General features: G+C 43.9%; 1 protein-coding gene across 1 annotated transcript; it reads right to left on the bottom strand.

Moving 5' to 3' along the window:
* Positions 1 to 11,232: 11,232 nt before the first annotated feature.
* Positions 11,233 to 16,825, bottom strand: TAS1R3 (taste 1 receptor member 3). The gene is made up of 6 exons (XM_009811652.2): positions 16,647 to 16,825; positions 15,257 to 15,557; positions 13,778 to 14,557; positions 13,156 to 13,359; positions 12,718 to 12,838; positions 11,233 to 12,158 (listed from the first exon to the last, which is right to left on the bottom strand). The coding sequence occupies exons 1-6, from the start codon at positions 16,823 to 16,825 to the stop codon at positions 11,233 to 11,235; spliced, it is 2,511 nt and encodes an 836-aa protein (XP_009809954.2).
* Between the last annotated feature and the right edge of the window lie 1,698 nt (positions 16,826 to 18,523).

Raw genomic sequence — 18,523 nt, 5'->3', positions numbered from 1 at the left:
AAAGGTATATTGGATGGCAAGCAATGATGCACAGACATTGACTTTTGATATTATTTTTGTTGTATTCAAATGGGCAGTCCCATCTTGAGACTTGACAGCTCATGAGTTGATGTAATTGTTTTTGTTTTGCATTTAACTGGATTGTAATAAGATTGACTTAAAATTATTAATTCTAATCAGTGATTAGAAATACCTGTAAAGAATTTTATGTACAGTAGAGGAACAAAGTTACATGATTTTAAATAATGAAAACCCAGACTATCACCTATTCTAGAATTGGTTCTACTCGAAGAGTGACCTCTTACTAGCATGGACTGCACTGTTCCTGTTAAATGTCTATTGCATAATTGAATTCTTTTTTTGTAGATATTGTATTAAAACCCAAGTGTCTGTATAGTTAATATATAGCTGCTTATGTGTAAATGCTATTTTAAACACTAAAAAGCTTTTAATTTTATGTGATAACCGCAGTGTATGTCTTCAGTTCTTTGCGCTACTGCATTATCTTTTATTCAAGAATGATGAAATATTGGTTGAATCTTACTCTTTTTTTTTCCCCTGCCACACTGAAGTTTTGTCCTCTTGACAGGAGAAGATTGTTCAGGAGCTAATGATAGGCAGCTGGGAGTTCTGTGATTTAACGGTACTTCAGAAGTGCTTACAGTTCAAAGGATGACAGGAACCCTGTACATGTTCACTGCTAAACTGGGTCACAGATGATTGGAGTGCAGAGGCCTGACTCTTCCATGGAGGTTAATGGCATCTGAAACACAAGATGTGTGGAAACACAAGACCCTGCCATTCATCAGAAGTGCTGTAGCTTTGAGCTAATGACGAATACATTGGTGCAGAAGTTGTGCTTCCCCCTTAAATTGCCCTGCCTCTTAATTATTGAGCTTCTCCCTCTGACAGCTTGGCAGGAGTAGGTATACAGGGAAGGCTGAAGAAGGTTTGTGGAAGTAAAAGGCAGCTGGAGGATACGTCCTGTTACAAAGACATGAGCTGGAACAAGTTTTCCTGCCTGCAGACCCAGGAGATGAATCTGCTGGTAGAACCCATCAGTGTATTCAGCTGTTTCATGTGACTATTCCCTTTTTCTGGACTCTGCTCACAAACTCCAGCAGAGCAAGCTAGGATCATTAGGACACCACTTCGCAGACTAACTGGTAAGCCTTAAACCACGGTGTGTTTGTCATGCAACATAAGGACACCCAGCCTCCCTGGAAGGTCTGAGTGGTTCATGTACCAAGAACAACCACAACTTGATGAGGCAGATGCTGCCTTCTTAGCTGGCAGAGATCAAGCAACAAAGGGAGAGACACAGTAATAGTCATTATGGAGGCACCCACTAGAAATAGCACAATTCTGCAGCAGATTTATATAAAAGCCTATGAGAAAGTCTTGCAGAGTTTTCCATAGTCTCCCTTTCGAACCATATTTGTTTACACAGGATGCAAAATGGTTTAGCCAGCATTTTCCCAGTTAGGTGAATATTAAATTATCAGCATTTTGGACATATTCTTGCAGCCTTTTACTGCAGGGCCTGATGGACTCCAGCTGACCTAGTATGAATTGTCTGCAGGTGAATGCAACTGGTTGAACATTTTAATCAGCTACTTTCCCCTTCCTCCCTCCCCTCTGCCCCTCACCCCGCCCTTTCCCCTAAAGGAAAAGAAAAAATCAGTCTATCGTGGCTCTAGCTCTGCTGCCAGAAAGAAAAGCGGTAGAGGTAAATTTGATTTTTCCTTCTGTTTCTGGAATGATGATCAAAAGTTACTTAATGCTTCTTAGCTATGAAATGACAGCACTGAAGTGAGGATTACTGCTGAGATTCTCAGGTGCAACAATATGCTCATGAAGACTTGCTGCAGTCTCCAGAAACAAGGACTTCCAGTCTTCAGGTCAGATTTTTGCCATCTTTAATCACACTGAGGAGTACTTTTATCAAATGTTTCACATTTTTCCTCAAGTATGCCGGCAGAATTTTATATGCAGGTAGCCACAGAAATCTAGGACAGCTAGATTTGCAGTGCAGCAAAAAGGTTTTAAGAATGAAAATATTCCCTGGTTTAGATTAATTTGCAAATTCTTTAATTGAGATGAATTGATGAGTTAACTTCCAACACTACGTAGTGGATAGATGGAATAAAAGAGCAGTATAGTTGCTTGTCAAAGTGGGTGGGGAAAAGAAAATATTTTAGTGATGTGACTTGATATTTACTTGCTACTGTTAGGTAGTAATGTGAAATAATGTGGAAGCTTTTCCATTTTCACCTTTCATGGTTTGCCACTTCACACTGACACAATTTTTTGCAAAAGGAGTGCAGAATAAAGATTGTTTAAAGGATAAAAAAATCACTGTGAACAGCCTTTACTAAAATATTTCTGTTTTGACTTTGAGAAAGTATTTGTTCTTGGCTAGTTGCTTCATTTCAGTAACATGGAATTAGTTTTTTAACAATTTCATTAGAGTCCAATTGTACTTTTACTAGGTTTATGAAAGGATAAGCATGATGGCATTGGTTACAAAGTGTTGGATCAAGCTGTATCCTTTGCTTTTGAACTGAAGGAGAGATACTGTCATCATTCCTCCATGATAGAGCATGATAAAAGATAAATCTCTGTACTATATTGCATCTGCACTGTTGGGAGAAGTAACGGTAGAGTGGTAGCTGCCACTTTTCTTGACATGAAGTGGCACTGAGTGGCTAATATTTAATAGTAATTATTGGCTTGTAGTTGGTAGTGCAGCAAATCTAATTAGCCACCTCATTGCACTAGTGCCCATGGCAACCTTTGTGGTATATAAGTGGACATTGAGACACTGTTGATTATTGCTGTGATGTGTGGGCTGTGTAGTCCAAGATACTGTCTGTCTTTCCTTGCTTGGTCTCTGCCATTGGTGTCTGCTCTGGGCTGCCTGGTTTCTCTCCAGCCTTTTGGAAGAATAGAGGTGTGTAATAAAAGTGCATCCACATTTATTACCAAGAATATAATGTAGAACACAGTATTATAACAAGGACCAAAAGTGCCAGACACCCTCATTAGCTCTGAAAATATTTAAGAGAAAATGGAAATTGTGCTGGTGGGGCTTCGTTAGGCAAAGATAACGATTTTGCAGTCGTGAAGACCAGCAAAGCAGACCCAGTTCATCAGCTTGCATCACCTGTGTACGCAGCTGCATCAAGTTAGCTCTAGTAAGTCATGGTAGACACTTCGAAAGACCTAGAAAATCTGGGTGAGTAAAGCAGAGCTTCTGTACAGCAGTGTTGCAAGGCTGACAAGTGCTTTGTGACCCATAAATGTGCTCATGGTGAAGCATAGCAGTATTATCTCATCACCATCTGTGTTCTAAGAGTAGCTGGCAGAAGACACACTGGTAGTAGCAGCAACTTGGATTACAGTCCTTTGATTATGCGGACCCAAGAGTCTCAAATGGCAAGAGGAGAAATAAAACACAGCAGGTGCACTGGGACAGAGGAGGGAGGGGGCCTTGGCCCTCAGGTTGCACAGGGTCTGCAGTTCTAAGCTGCTTTTTTGAAGATTTCAAGATCTGTGGTGACCCCTAGAGCTGCAGGGTCAGCTTTGTCATGCTCTGTGTACTGCAGTGTTGGTTTTACAATGCCTTAAAGTTGGCAGGGTGGACCTGGAGGACAGAGGGATTTCCACACCTGCAAGACCAGATAGGAATAACACTTGCAGTTGAGCTAGTCCTACTGGCCTATAAAATGTGTTTCAGTACAAACATATTCTCCCAGCAGGAGGAGGGTTAGGCTTTCTGTCATTTTTCCCATATTTAGAAAGCTGTTATACCCTGTGCATGGAGCAGTAGGCCTAAAAAGCTCCATATTGCGGGATGCTGGCAGATCCATTTGCCCTTCATCTATTACTTGTCCTGAGTCCAGGTACTTAAGTTGTCTGTAGCTTTGGCATTCTTGTATTTCTGAGGAGCAAGTGAAGGGGAAGTGATGCACACGTCCTGCTGCTTTGAGCCTCTGCTCTCATAGGTTTCATTTTCTGGCACATTCGGGCTTCTGCAACGCCTTTCACGTCCTACTTCTGCATTATCTGCACTCTTATCAGCAGCTTACTTCATCAGATCTGGTTGCATTCTGGCCTTCCAGCGGAGTAACTTATTGCCTGTCTTCCACTATCTTCTGCTGGAGTTTTGCTGTGAGGTTTTAAGGTTCTGTGCTTTCCAAGAGCTCACATTTCATGCGCCTGCAGAGTTTGAAAGCGCTACTTGCTCATTTCATAGCAGGACGTTTTAGGAACAGTTCTGAACAGCCAAGCACTTTGCAGATGGGGAAATAGATCTTCCTTCTGAAAACCAAAATACTTTCATCGAGGGCAGAAAGAGAGACGGGTACCTCGCAGAGCACTCCAAAGATGTCTTGCGCTTCCCATCACAGGAGGCAAAGGAATTCTCACGCCCGGCTGCGCCCGGTCTCCGGGAGGGGCGGCTGGGAGAGCCCCGCCGGCCCCCGCGCCGCGCAGCAGCTGTCCAAGGTGCTGAATCGGCTGCGGGCCGCCCGCCCCGCGGGGCGGGAGCGCGGCCCTGGAGAAGGGCAGGGGGGTCTCTCCTCCCTGGCCCCGGCAGCCTGGAAGAGGCGGAAGCTCCCAGTTACATCCAGGATGCTTCCTCTCCTCCCCTGCCCAGCGGTGAGAACCTGGCAGGTAGCAGCTGTAGCTTCAGACGCTCACTGGTGAACTGCTGTAGCTCACCAGAAGTCCTGCTGTTAACTGTTACCTGGCAGTTGTTTGGGCTCAAAACCAGACAGCATGTCAATAGAGAGGCAACGCTTTGGAATGGGGTTTAAAAACTGTGTAACCCATTCCTTCTGCCGTTGATCTGATCAATAGGAATGGCAAAAACGAAGTCCAAGACAATTGGAAGAACAAACTGCCTCAAGTGCAAATGCCCAAGTCACTGAGCAGCAAGTAAAGACAGACTAAGGAATGCTTCCGTAACAGCTTACACAATTCAACGAAAGTTTACCTTCACCTGCAAAGCTCCTCAGTCCACGGCATATCTGGTTGCTTTAAAGGTGGTCAGATAGTAGCCTACATTTAAGTTAAATGAGGTTTTGCTATTAGCAGCAATAGGAGTTGAGTTCAAGCCTTTCGCCCTGGTGATTCTAGAAGCAGTGCTTTTCTAAGTAGCTGCTAATACACAGTGTGTGGGGGTGAGCTGCTGTCTTAACTGGTGCTGCCACTGTCAGCTGTTAGTCACAGGCAAGCCACCACCAGTCCAGCTGGCAGCAATTGCCAGTCCCTGGAGTGTTAACATGGTTCAGCTGGTGGCCAATTCAGTTCACTCTCCTTCACCTGAGAGGTGGTCTGTGGGGGTGGAGGTATGAGCTGAACCTGGACTTGGAGGGTTTTGTAGGTTTGGGGGAAGTATTCCAGCAATATATGCATGATGGTCTAGAGAGACTATGGGCATGCTTTGTTGTCACACACAGCCTAGCCAGACACCATAGGTAACAGCTGTACTGCAGAGACTACCTGCTATGGATTATAATTGCAAATCTCTTCCCTGGCTTTAAGTAGGGACACTGATTTGTGACACTTTCAAGAAAAGAGAGACATCCGGTGTTGGGCGGAAGGGCCAATTCCATGGCTAGGAAATGTGAAGGGAGTGACAGAGAACAGTAACGGAAATAAGGGTGTTTTCTTTTCTCTTTGTTCAGGTTTGATTATAGTAATTCGTCTGTGCAGAAAGTCCTGTCTCAAGGGTGTGTCTGTGGCGAACAGGCAGTGAGGGGAGTCTGTCTGATACAAGCAGGTAGGCTGACAATTAGAGATGATTTTTGCATACACAAAAATAGGCTTGTGAAATTCTTGATACAATACTCCCTAGTGGCAAAGAGCTTGCAGAATTTGCAGAGGGTTAGACCCATGCATTTCACTGAACCTCCACACTCAGCACTTTAGAGGATCATCATTTGGTCAGTAACTTACGTGTAAACCTTCATATTCATAATAGAAACTAGATATTAACTGGTTATAGTTAGCAAGCACCTTTTGTGAGGGAACTAGGCTGTGTTTTTCTTGTATGAGTATTTCTTTGTCCTGCCTTCTGAAATTATCACTATTACCTGTTTCTGTAAATCAGATGCTTAATGGGGCAAACTAGTAGCCTTTGTGGTATGAGAATTCTCCTGCTGTTCAGCGAACAGGGGCCATGTTACATGTTCATGAATACAGGTTTGAGGTATTTCTTAGTCCTCGGTGTTTGATTTATTTTTTCCCCTTTGCAGAATGTCTCACCAGGTAAGAAATGTTTCTCTCTGGTGATCTTTGCATGTTTCTGAGACGGGAGGAGCTTTTTTGCTATGACTTTGGATAGTGTGATTTGCACACTCTTCATTTCCGTGTGCCTTGTCCTCATTTCCATGTTCTTTGCAAACACATGTTAATGAAACACAAATGAGTGAACTGAAATTTGAATGGGTAATATACTCTTTATATCATGCATACAGCTGCCTTTACATATCAGAATGGTTTCTATGGATTTTGTGACAAAGTAGTCAAGAAAATTCAGAAAGAATTTTTTCCCTAGAAAATATTACTTAAAAGACATTTAAACATTGGCTTCAGAAAGTTCAGCTTTTTGTTTCACGACAATAATACCAAAATTGAATTTCATATTGTAAAAGAAGTGTGAAATTATGCTCAGTATTTCCATTATGATATCTAACTTTTACAATATAATTTATCTGAAAAAATCTCAGTTTAACTGAGATTCTGGCTTGAATAACTACAGTTATTCTGACCTGGAATGAAACTACGAAATCTCTTGAGAAATACAAGTTCTTGCTTGTGTTTTGTTTCAACACTCAATGATAGTAATCTAGTAATCTTAAGTGGCGCATAGCCGTTTCTCGGTATTTTTAAGGGCTTCGGGAGAGGGGTGTAAGGAACAACAGACCAATCCGTCTGTTTTCCGCGTGAGGGTCCGTCAGCAGGATTGTATCGGGAAGGCGCATACTATATCTGTACGTTTCTGATAAGAGCTTTAGCATACATTGCGAAATGCCACGGTAAAGAAGAAAATCGCCTTTGACAAAGGAGGAGTCACAGAGGATGGCCTTTGGTTTGGTCATGCAGATAGCCGTTAGCAGTGTCAGCAACTCCTGAATGTGGATTGCCCTTGTTTTGCTAAACTGGAATGTGGACCACCTGCTGGTGATATGGGATATGGCCCCCTTTTCCAATGTAGGATCTGTGGCTAATCTGGGAATTGGTAACTTTGACCGAGGATGCAGTGCCAGCCTACATGTCCCCATAGTCAGTTTATACAAAGCCACTTTGTATGTCAAGAGAAAGAAAAGTTACATTTCTGAGTTATAGCTTGATACAATGGAGCTAACAGTTCACTACTACATTTAGTAAATGGTAACAAGGAATTCAAATGCCCCACTAATCTCTGTAGAATTTTAAAATCATAAAATTGTCCTGGTTTAATTTGCTTGATTGCAGCTCGAGATTTCTTCCATTGATCCTCAGGAATTTCAATTGTTCTCTCTTTGATGCAGTATCCTAAGAATTTTATGTCGAATACTGGAGATGGAGTCATTTTGTCCAAATTGACTCGAATGCCTAATTCTTATAAAAGGTTGCACACAGAGTCGCTAATTGATTTAAGGTGACGAGGGTTTGGATGGCAGAGGAGGAAGTCATCCATATAAACAAAAGTCCAAACATTATAGCGATTGCTGATTTCGGTTGCGATGTCAGTTGAGAGGAGATGGAGGAGAAAAGGGCTGAGACCGACCCCCATTGCAGCTTTGTGGAAATAGTAGACCAATTGTCCGTCAGATACAGCAAGCCTGCTAGCGCTAGCACAATAAAAAGCCTGAGACGTGTACAAAGAAATCCTATGCATGTCTATGGACATGATCCGGCGTAATGCGGTGAGGTTTGGACACCGATACTTTGGAAACAACATAGCATTTGTCCCCCTGGAAAACTGAGAGAAGTCCACCACGAGTCGAGCTTCCTCAGTATTTCTGGGATTTTTGTCAACAAGAAAAAGTAACGCGATTAGGCCACACAACCCTTGTGTGAATAAAGTGGACATTTTCGCTATTTTCCCAATGGGTGGTACCAGAAGAAGCGAACTCAGAGTAGGAGACATGTTGTTTCCTTTGGTGTTTGGTCCTCCAAGCTTCCTTGTAGGAACAAACAGTGGTTCTGGTTCCACGTGCGCAAATAGAGAATCGTAGGCTGCCTTGATCAATTTTTTGTGCTCCAATTCCGGATCGGGCGCGGTCACCTCGTTGGTTTCATGGTCGGGTTGCTCTGACAATTCCTTTGCTATCTTTTCTACATAAAGGAATTGCTCTTTGGTCAGTGCTGGATCTGAAGGAGGTGGTCTCCAATTGTTTAAGTCCGGAGTCCACTTTTCTATTGGAATTAGGCCAAAGGTCCCTGACGTTAAGCCGGGCTGAATATCTGACTCCCACCATTCGGGTGTCCACCCTAATGCGTTCAATCCTTCTCCTGGAATTATTTTTACAGGCTTTCTTACCGGGGTATGTAGAGGTGGGATTGGTGAGCAAGGACAAAACAAATTTACAACTCTCGCTAACAATTGTTCTGCTCCCTCGGCTCTTGTCTCGGACATAGATCTGTGCATTCCTTGTCCCATGTTGTTCAGAAACAAGAAGTTACTGTTCCCAGGAATAGGGTGTACCGCAAAATGATACTCTGTGCTTTGATTCCCTTCTGTACAGGATCCCAGCTAAAAATAATTTGTGGAGATAGACTTTGCACTTGGATTCATGGTTACTTTCAAAACCTGGATATTTATTGATTTTTACTCCGGCATGGACTGGAAAAGAGGAAGTACCCTTGGGCCAAAATTTGGCTGGGGATAAATATTTCCAGTTCCTCAAGGGGAATTCCTGTTGAATTTTTTCAGACATATGTGTGTCAGAAAAATCAGGTATTTTCCAATCAGGATTATATGTGCAGCCTGAAATCTTATATAATCCATTTAGCATGCCTAATTCATGAATCCCTCCTTTATGTCCTCCCAGAGAGGGAGGATCGAGAGGAAGATGGTTCAGTATGCGGGACCGGGGATCCCGCACGTGAACGCGCTCCATCTCGTGATTTTTGATCTAGAAGTTCCGTATTCAACGGTAGTTTTTGTTCTAACTTTTCTTCTTCTGGGTTGTAAATTATTCCTTCTAGATCTAGTAGGGCCTCGAGCCGGTCCAGATGCCCCTGAGCACGTTGGTGCCACTCTAATTGGCCTAGTGATTGCTTCAGTGGTTGGGGCATCTTTTCCTCTGTGTTTTTCTGGGGTGGCTAGCCGAGTTTGTAAGCGAGCAATATAGTCTGCAACAGATTGCTCAGCCCAAATCAAACAATTTATGTGCCACCACAACAATCGTTTTGCTCTTTCTATAGACTGAGATTGAATATTTGCGTACCCGGCCAAATGAATTGCAATTTGTCCGGGTACAGGGTAACCGGGATTCCAAGTTTGAATCTTTAAAACTTGCTCCTCAAACAATTGTTCTAATTCAAATTCTTCCACTTCCTCCTTAGTACCAAAAACTGCTTCTGGAGCAATTTCTGTACCTGGAGGATTTAGTTCCCTAGCTTTGGCAGAAGCTGCTTTTAATGCAATAGTGGTTTGATAAAAATCCTCAATTAAATCAGCAGAGTTAGTTGCAATAACAACATGTGTGTTTAAACTCTCATTGGACCAATAAGGCTCTAAGGCGGTTTTTGATTGTTGTAATAAAATCTTTATATCAGGAAAGAAGTCGTCAGGTAAATTGTATACAGAGGATAATGCTCTTTTTACAGTGGGATCCATGCACAAAGTAAGATTCAAAGCACAAGTATTACAAGGTACAGTTACAAGTAACAACAGCAAGAAATTCTTAAAGTTACCTTGTTTCTGAGCTCCGAATGACCAGTTCTCACTTAGTACGCTGTAGCAGAGTACTGATGATATCATGAACGAGAAAAGCAATGGTTGTCATCAGAAGCTTTGCTGAGCCTTTCAATCTTTTATTTTATTTAAGAGTCGAAATAGTCAGCCCTTCTTGATCCGAACACAGTTGTTTCCTTCTGCTTCAGTTTGTGTATGACCTATGAATTTCTTTGTGTACTCTTTGCCTATGTTCTTAACTTCATGTATACCTTTCCAGGTATCCTATAAACTTCAGTCAAAAATAAGCAAAACTTACTCAGTGCCACACTGAGAAGTCGGGGCCCCTCTGTTTAGATAGAAGAGAGGGCAGCCCAGAGGATCAGTATGTTCCGTCACAGAATCTTATTTACAGGGACAATGGGGAAGGGTTGTCTTGAGCATCCTGGTGGCGATTAGAACCAAACAGTTTCACAACCTAGATGGTGAAAAGTATGCATTGACTGTAACCGTCAAAAAAGAGACCCAGAGCTGTAGGATGTCGTTGACTCTACTTTTAATAAAGCAAGTGCACAAACACACGTAGATGTGTACAGACCGCAATTACAGAGCAGTGTGCAGGACCTGTTCTCCCTGTCTATTACCTCCCCCTCCTCAGCTCCTTCCTGTATCTAACAGGAGGAGAGACCTGCACAGGAGCTGTGTTTGCTGATGTTGCTTGCTAGAAGGTCTCTGTAGAGGATCCTGTGTAGATAGGTACTCAGTATCGTTAGTTAATCACAAGGATTTCTATTTGTGGTCTATAATCTCACACCTTTTCAGATGATTCCTTTCTGTTTTTCTAGTTATTATTTCTGTGCTGTTGAATATATTTGAAAGTTCCTATAAGGCCTGGGAAAGAATTCATGGATATATCTCTGGAGCGGTTATCTAGTTAATAGGAAGTGGAAATCACCAGCCGTCTTTACAGGAAAGTGGTCTGGGTGAGGCTTCTAGCGCAGATTACCAGACCTGAGAGTGTCATATAAAATATTGGTACTGTAGGTTGCTTGCTTGACTGAACGTGCTTTTGGCTTCTTGTGGGTGATGGAACAGCTGGTTAGCTATAGGGAAGATGGATACTACTCTGCTAGGGACATTTCCGTTTAGGTCTTTGAGTAGAGCCCTGTGCTTTTGCACTGGTCCTAGTGTTCAGCCTACGGGATAAGGCTGTATTTCGTATGGTGATTGTGTCTGGGACCATAGCTTATACAGTCACCGTAAACAGAATTATCTCATTAAAATACAGCCAGCTTCTATTGAGGAGCAGGTGACAACAGATCTGGTTTATTGTCTGTTTATTGAGAGTCCTCCTCTGGCTCCTCTTTGATGGAGTTCTGGAAATAATCCACTGTGTTCAGATCAGGCTTAAGCAAGATGATGTAGCATTTAGGGATATAGTAGGTCCCCAAAATACCCAGACTGGTTGTCAAAATGGTACCAATTTGAGTAACAGACCTGAGGACCGTCTTCAGCGTGGCAAAAATAGTAACGAAGAAGATGCAGATGATGAAATAGATGAGGATGGCAAATGTGATCCCCCTGGCAATATTGTACTTCTTACCAGAAGTCTGTACCATGAATGTGCACAGGAAGCAGACAAAGGCCAAGCAGCCATTGTAGCCGTGCATCAGGGCAAAGGCAAACCAGGACTGTGTGTAACACAGAAGCAGAACTTCAGTGGGCAGTGACTTGTAATCAGACACCAGATAGTCAGGGCCCAAGTGAAGATAGCAGAAACAGAACAAGCACTCAGTGAGGAGGCACAAGGCAACCAGGAGCCAGGCTCTCCTCTGGGTCACCCAGTGCAAGAAGGTGGGGGCACAGCGAGGGAACTCTGTCACAAGGGTGATCTCAAGGGACTTGATGAAGAATGTAGAGAAACAACCATTGAGGCACAGGGCATAGACTATCTGCTGGATCATACAAAGGTTGTTGCTGGGCTTCCCTATATAGAGACAGCAGCTGAGACACAGCAGCATGAGCGTGAACAAGGCAAAGAGGTTGAGTGTGCCTCCGGAAGCCTGCACAAGGGGAGTCTCAAGGTTCTTTAAAAAGAGCACTGCTGTCAAACAAGTCAGGGATATGGTGATGGACATCAACATTAGCAAGGCAATGGTGAGCGGCTCATTCCAAAAGAGGTATCTCTCGCTGCGGTCATAACATTGTGGGCTCCGGGCAGGGGACCACTGATGTTCTAGGCAGGGAGTGCAGGTGGAGCTGTCTGCAAAGTAGCAGTGAGAAGTTGATGACCACCTTGCAGTGGCGTGCTGCTACTCTGCTGCAGGCAGCCCTTGAGGAAGGGTCACAGTCGTAGCTGGTTTGGGTGCTGCCTTGCCTACTTCGCCCCCCTTCCTAAGTGTGGATCAATCTCTTTTTTCCCTCTACTTCTCCACCCTCCCCCCAAAAGGATCCACATATTTCTTGGCTCTGTTTCCCTTCCCCAGGAAGGATCACTAGCTTCCAAGAATATATCCCAGAATTCCAATCTATATCCCAAAATTTCATCATACCCCTCTCTCCTACCTCTTGAGATAAAACATATGCGTTGTCTTTATGCATTCTCTTTGGGATCAACAGAGGAAGGTCCCCCATCGAAGATCGGTAAAGCAAGACTGAGCAATGCAAAGCAGAACAAAAGGGCGGAAAATATTCTGCCCTAGCAGTGCTTCATGGAGGAAGAGCTCACACTGGTCATTACCAGCTCCGTGAACGTGTGTGACCTCAACCCGTAGGTAGCCATAATACAGACAGTTAAAGCCTTTGAATTTCTCAGAGCTCACCTTTAGTGCTGCAGAAGGTGTTTTCTGGACAATCTGTACAGTCATAGCAGCAGAGGTGGAATCCTTTTATTTGTCTGAACTGTCCTGGTTTACAATGTCTGAAGCACTCTGACGTAGGCTCCTAGACAAAAGGAAGACTGAATGTCAGCCAGACACTTTCAGGACAAGCACCGTACCACCAAACAAATTAGAAGAATTTGTCTGTGCTGTGCTGGGATCCAACCTGTGTCTGAGTCTTAAACAGTGCTGGGAATACCTTTTTCTAGTTTTGCACAATGGAGATGGATTACATGTTTGCAGAGGAGGAAGAACTGGGTCCCATGCAAATCTTGTAGGAGTAGCATGCAGGCTAAGAGCTCCTTACGAACAGTCGCGATGAAGCGGCAAAAAAGTTTACTTCACTTTGTGACTGCTTATGCTTTTGCCCACCATCTTCACCTTTTGATCTGCAGTGTGAAACTGAATCTGGGACTTATTGATGATCAAGGACTCTTCATAGTCACCAACAGGCAGATAAGTAAGGGTGCCATTTTTCCAGGACCAGAATATAAGCTTGTAGCCAGTGTTTGTGCTATGGGATTGATCAAACCTGAAGCTTTGGCCATTCACCTTGAAGGGGAGGGTATTCATGAAGTGCAGCAGCTGAGGAGAAAATGAAAATTGACAGTAAGTATTGGTACAGTTGATGTTCTTGCTTGGAGGATGATTAACGCAGTAAGCTAATTTCTGGCTGAAATCAGTTGTCCCTTAGGTGGGCTAAGATTGCAGCTATTGGCCTTCTGTCTGTATTATCAACTGCTCTATCTATTGTGCCAAGCCCAAATAGCGGGAGCCAGAACATAGCCCTAGAGAGGAGAATGCAGCCCTAGCCAGCAGCAGAGAAGGTGCAGTGTGCTGGTGTAGGGATTGACTGGCTGAGGGAATTGCCGAGGTTGTATCACTACCAGGGCAGGGGTAGGAGCACAGTGCAATGTTACCTTCCCTCTCTGTCTGGCTGTGCACAGCTCTGATGCATAGATTGGATGAAAAATTGCTGTTTGTCCCCCTGACCTTTACTCACCTGCCAAGATCTGATGGATGCTTTGGGACACGCTTGGTGGGTGCACCCCAGCGCTCTGTGCAGTGCATAAGCCACGCTGTAGACTGCGAGGTACACTGTTTGTACTTGTGAGTGGCTTAGCATGGACGAGACGTCATGCAGTGAGATGTGGTCACACCGTTTGCAATGTGTGTCCAGCATGTCAGAGTTCATGAGGTGGTTTAATTCTCTAGACTCCTGGCAAAATTTATCCTGCTGAACAGAGGTAAAGAGGTTGGCAACATATTTCTGGAAGCCAGGAACTGTGCGTGCTTTCATAATAAAGCCTAAGACTGTCCCAATGCTCTGAATATTTGGGATGGAGGCAGCTATGTCGGACAACATCCAGGCTTCAGTGCCAATCCAGACTTTCCCACTCAGTCCCATTCTGATGCTGTGTTCCAGCAGGGCCTGGGCTGGCTGGCTAAAGGCAAAAAGGACAATGATGTTGACTTTGGTCTTGTTAATTAACTTAATGGTATCTTCCAGTTGGCTTTTGGCCTCGGGGTCTGCAAGGTCTGTAGGAATTAGACTCTCGAATGCAATGCAGATGTTGTGATTTCCAGCTATGCTTAAGAAGAGCCCCTGGGCTCCTCGGCCATATTCATCATCGCTTCCAATGGTGGCAATCCAGTTCCATCCAAACTTGTTCAGCAGCAGGACCACAGCTTCCACCAAGTTCTTATCACCAGGAACAGTACGGTAGAAGGATGGGTACAACTCCGTGTTGCTGAGCTTCTCAGTGGTAGCTCCGTAGCTGACCTGCAAATTAGAGGATAAGAGAGAAAGCGAGGCAAAGAGTAAAGTTGAGGGAAGTGTTCACAGTCCAGATCACTCTCCACCTTCCTTGCTTAGTCTCAGTGCACTAGATTTTCAAAAATGCTGGGTCGTGATCGTGAGGAGGAAGAACTCATCTAAAGGAATAGGTCCATCATGGCTGTATTTAGCAAGAGAACCATTAACTGGCCCCTGTCACTTGCCTCCGGTAGCACTGTCCCACATCTCCTTCCACTGCCATTTGTGTCCATCATCACAGCACCAGCCCTAATCATTAATGACAATGCTAATTAATTACTTTCTGCAAAGGGTGACACACCCAAGATTCATCAATATCTTAGCTCAGGGGTAAATTCACCTGACCATTACAGCTCTCTCTATTGTGGTATTTTCATGGGATCCTCCCGGTTTATGCTGGGAGCTCTGTTATTCCCATTTTGCTTGGATCACAGAGCGGCCTGAGTTATCCTTCTTCTCTCCGAGAAGTTAAACACTGCAGTGTGTTCCAGGAGGGAAGTTCAATGACCTACCCAAGATCACTCAGGAAATCTGTGGCAGAGGAAAGGCTGGAACCTGCGCTTTAACAGTCCTAGTTCAAAGACCTAGAGCATAGACAGCGTTGTTGATCCAAACGCTTCCCCCACCAAAACGGAGAATTCTTGCTTCTCCAGAGAGTTTCTTTACCTGTGGGATCAAGAAGAAGCTGAATAGTTTGGCTGTTACCAGGCAGAGATCTGACTTATGTGGCCCAATCACAGCAGTCACACGAGGCTGGTAGTCGGTGTAGTTGCACAGTACTCCAATGCCCCTTGTGCCATTTCGGGTCAGAAATAGCAAGCTGGGCTGTAAGGCCACCAGTGGCTCAAAGCAGGTGTCATACATGTCATAGCCCAGCTTTACTCCCGGGAGAAGTGAAGTGGAATTGTTGATCTGATCAATAGCAAACTTCATCCCCAGAGCCCATATTAGCCCATCTACAGATAACCTGCAACAAGAGGAGACGGAGTTACGTGGTCTATCAGTGCCGTTACAGTGGTGGTCAGGTTATTCCACATTCTCTGCCATTTCAGCATCCTGTCTGTGTCAGCAGAGCATCCCTGTACCCATAGCCTTTGTAAATTTTGTACTGTGAGTAGAGGGGCTCTGAACACCTTTCAAATCTCACTTGTCTGCCAGCAAATATATCCTCTGTGCTTCACAGGAGAGGAAACAGGTACAGAGAGAGCAGTATGTTTAGCTGTGAGGGTCAAGACTCGGACAACCTCCTGCTCTTAGCTTTGTGTACTTCAGCTGTGAAGCCGGTGGTTCCCAGCGTGCTGTGCATGCTAATTCAGGTGAGATGTCCTTCTTCCTGGGATTTTCCTCCACTGTATAGCTCAGTGCGCTGGGCGTATTCCCTGCCTCACGGCCTCCAAAGATGGAAAGGTTTTTGACCATGCTTTTCTGTGCTCTGCTGCTGCCAAAGCAGCAGGTAGGACACTAGCATGTGTTCTTATTCTTCTCACAAAGAGCTGTAAGTAGCTTGTAACGTGATGGTATGAACCACCTTGGTGTAACTGAGTATGAAATACTGATCACACACCGGCAAGCCTGCAAGGCAGGTGATTTCATTTCCTGCTTTGCTTGTGCACAGTACTGAGTGTCCTTTTACCCCATAAAAGGCAATAGCACCATCTCAACATGTGTCATCTGCCTGCGGAGTGCAGCGCATGCTTCTCATTCCATCTGGAAGCAAAAGCAACATTTACACCTTTGTGCAAGTGTTAGATTCAAAACACTAAGGGAGCCAATGCCGCTTAAAGCTTTTGTCAAAGTGGGGTTGGTTGCATCTGAAGTTTGACTGCATAGTAGCACCAAGAAAACAAAAAAACATTTTTCATTTCAGGACCAGAAATGGATGGCACAGTGCAGCAGCGCTCCAGCACCTTAGAGCTAATCTTTGTTTCCATCTCACCTTTAATGTTCGTCTGCGAGACCATCAGTTGCTATCAGAAGCAGTACTTTCTTTTCCTTTCTCTTCCCAGCCCAAGTGACCAAACTTAACACGTACTAATGAAGGTAACAATCCTCTTACCTTTCACACACAACTAACGTGGGCTCTGATCGTGCTGTCAGGTTTACGGTGTCCATTCCAAAAGGGAACAAGCCTCCTATGATAAAATCACCAGGCCTTCTAAACTGAGCTGATAGGCATGTGGGTTTGAGGGCTGCTGCGTATCCAAAGCTCAAGCACAGCAGCAGGTCAGGGACCATTATTTGTCTATTTTTGGGAAAATGTTTCAAAGAAATCTCCAAGTGAATGTGGGTGAGGGAGCAGGAGCAGGGGATCCAGTCTCAACAGTTCCCAGGAAGTCTCTTTAAGTAGAACGGGGAAGAATTTGTTTAGCAAAATTCATTAAATGTGTAACTCTATGCTTAGTGGGCAATAGTCAAATATGCAGCAATACGCTATGAGTGTAATTGGTTGCAAACCGCTGGGCTAATCCTGCTTTCCTTTACGCAATGAGTAGCCTTTACTCAAGCAGAGTGACTTACTGAATTCATTGTCACAGCTCCAGAAATTGGAGTTCCTGTAGGACAGGTGGTGAACTCAGGTGCCCCACGCTAATTTGGACACGTCTTTTGCATTAAACACACTCCCACCCCCCACCCCCCAATCAAACAAGAAACAACATCTTTAATGGAATATGTTTCTAGAAACTGTCCCTGTTTCCAGTTTTCACAAACAACTGGATTTGTGACTTGTCTAATGCTGGGAGCAGATCTTAATCAGCGCAGGTTACTCATCTAAAAGCGTGGCTGAGGAGAACGCGCTTTGATAGGAGCAGAATCCAACAAGCTGACGTGTGCCTTGTGGAGAATGGTGCCTGTTACCTTAATACGACCGTTACCCGTACGGAGGCGGAGTAGGAAAAAATTTACTTGCTCACCAGCATTGCTTCCTGCCGCTACCTGAGGTTCTCCCTGGCGGTCTCTGATCCAAGCATTCACTTGCGTGCTCCCTACTTAGAAGCGGCCTGCACTGAAAGAATGTCACATAGGTTATTTTTAAATTAACTTCAGAATAATATGTTGAGTTGCCTGAACTAAAGGGTAGTGGTAAGAGTTGTATACAGCAGCAATTTTTATTATTGTTTTTCTTTAAATTCAAGGTCACCTCATCGTGGAGATAACCAGATCTTCCTCAGTGCATCGCAAGAACTTGTCTGGAGCAGGCCATTCCTGGGTTGCAAGGTTGGTGAGCTATTACTCAGCTATACTGCTATTTTTAGGAAGTTGTTACTGGCTGATCTAAATTTTTCTCACAAGGAGATAATAATAACTTCGGTTTTAAAACTTTGGTTTAGGTACAAGTTCCACAGCATAGTAATTTAGGTGGCATCATGGTTTGCATTTTTTCTGTCAGGTTTGAATTTTAGAAAACAGTGTAGCTCTGAATTGTGAAGTTCAGTTTACTGCATTTTATTGGCTTATTATATATTTATACTGTATCATAAAAACTGCTTATACTGCCAAAGTGATATATCACTTTTGCTACAAGGCTAGAATATTTTTCCATGCATGAAGAGAAGCAGGTACGCTGTAGTAAGCTAAGTATATGAGTACTTCAGGCAAGCAATAGTTGTAGATTTCTGTAGCTACGTTACATAGATCTGTTTATACTGACAGCCTTTTAAGGATACCTTTCCCTTAATGGAATATTTAAGTGTTAGCTTTAACTATGTAACTTCTTTTAAAAAGTTCTAAATATAAATTCCACTGCATAGAGTTAAAAAAGAAAAGCTGTTTGAATGGCGTAGAAGTCACCCATAGGCAATTAGTTACTCCCATCCATACTTCCGCGTGCAATCAAGTATGCTTACTGTGGCCTGGGAGATAGTTTATGTGATGGACTTTTGTGCAAAACTGTCACACTCCCTCTAGTGAATCTGCATGTTGTTGCAGCTTTCA

Source organism: Gavia stellata, chromosome 27 (assembly GCF_030936135.1).
Source record: "Gavia stellata isolate bGavSte3 chromosome 27, bGavSte3.hap2, whole genome shotgun sequence".
In the NCBI taxonomy this organism is placed as follows: Eukaryota; Metazoa; Chordata; class Aves; order Gaviiformes; family Gaviidae; genus Gavia; species Gavia stellata.
Note: the sequence above shows the minus strand (reverse complement) of the source record. Positions and strands in the feature narration are given on the sequence as shown.

Excerpts from the sequence above, each read along its gene's own strand:
- TAS1R3 (XM_009811652.2), bottom strand. The coding sequence starts at position 16,825 with ATGGTCCCTGACCTGCTGCTGTGCTTGAGCTTTGGATACGCAGCAGCC. Across the intron at positions 15,558-16,646 it reads ACGTTAGTTGTGTGTGAAAG|GTTATCTGTAGATGGGCTAA; the intron begins GTAAGAGGATTG and ends CTCTTGTTGCAG. Across the intron at positions 13,360-13,777 it reads CATCCATCAGATCTTGGCAG|CTGCTGCACTTCATGAATAC; the intron begins GTGAGTAAAGGT and ends TTTTCTCCTCAG.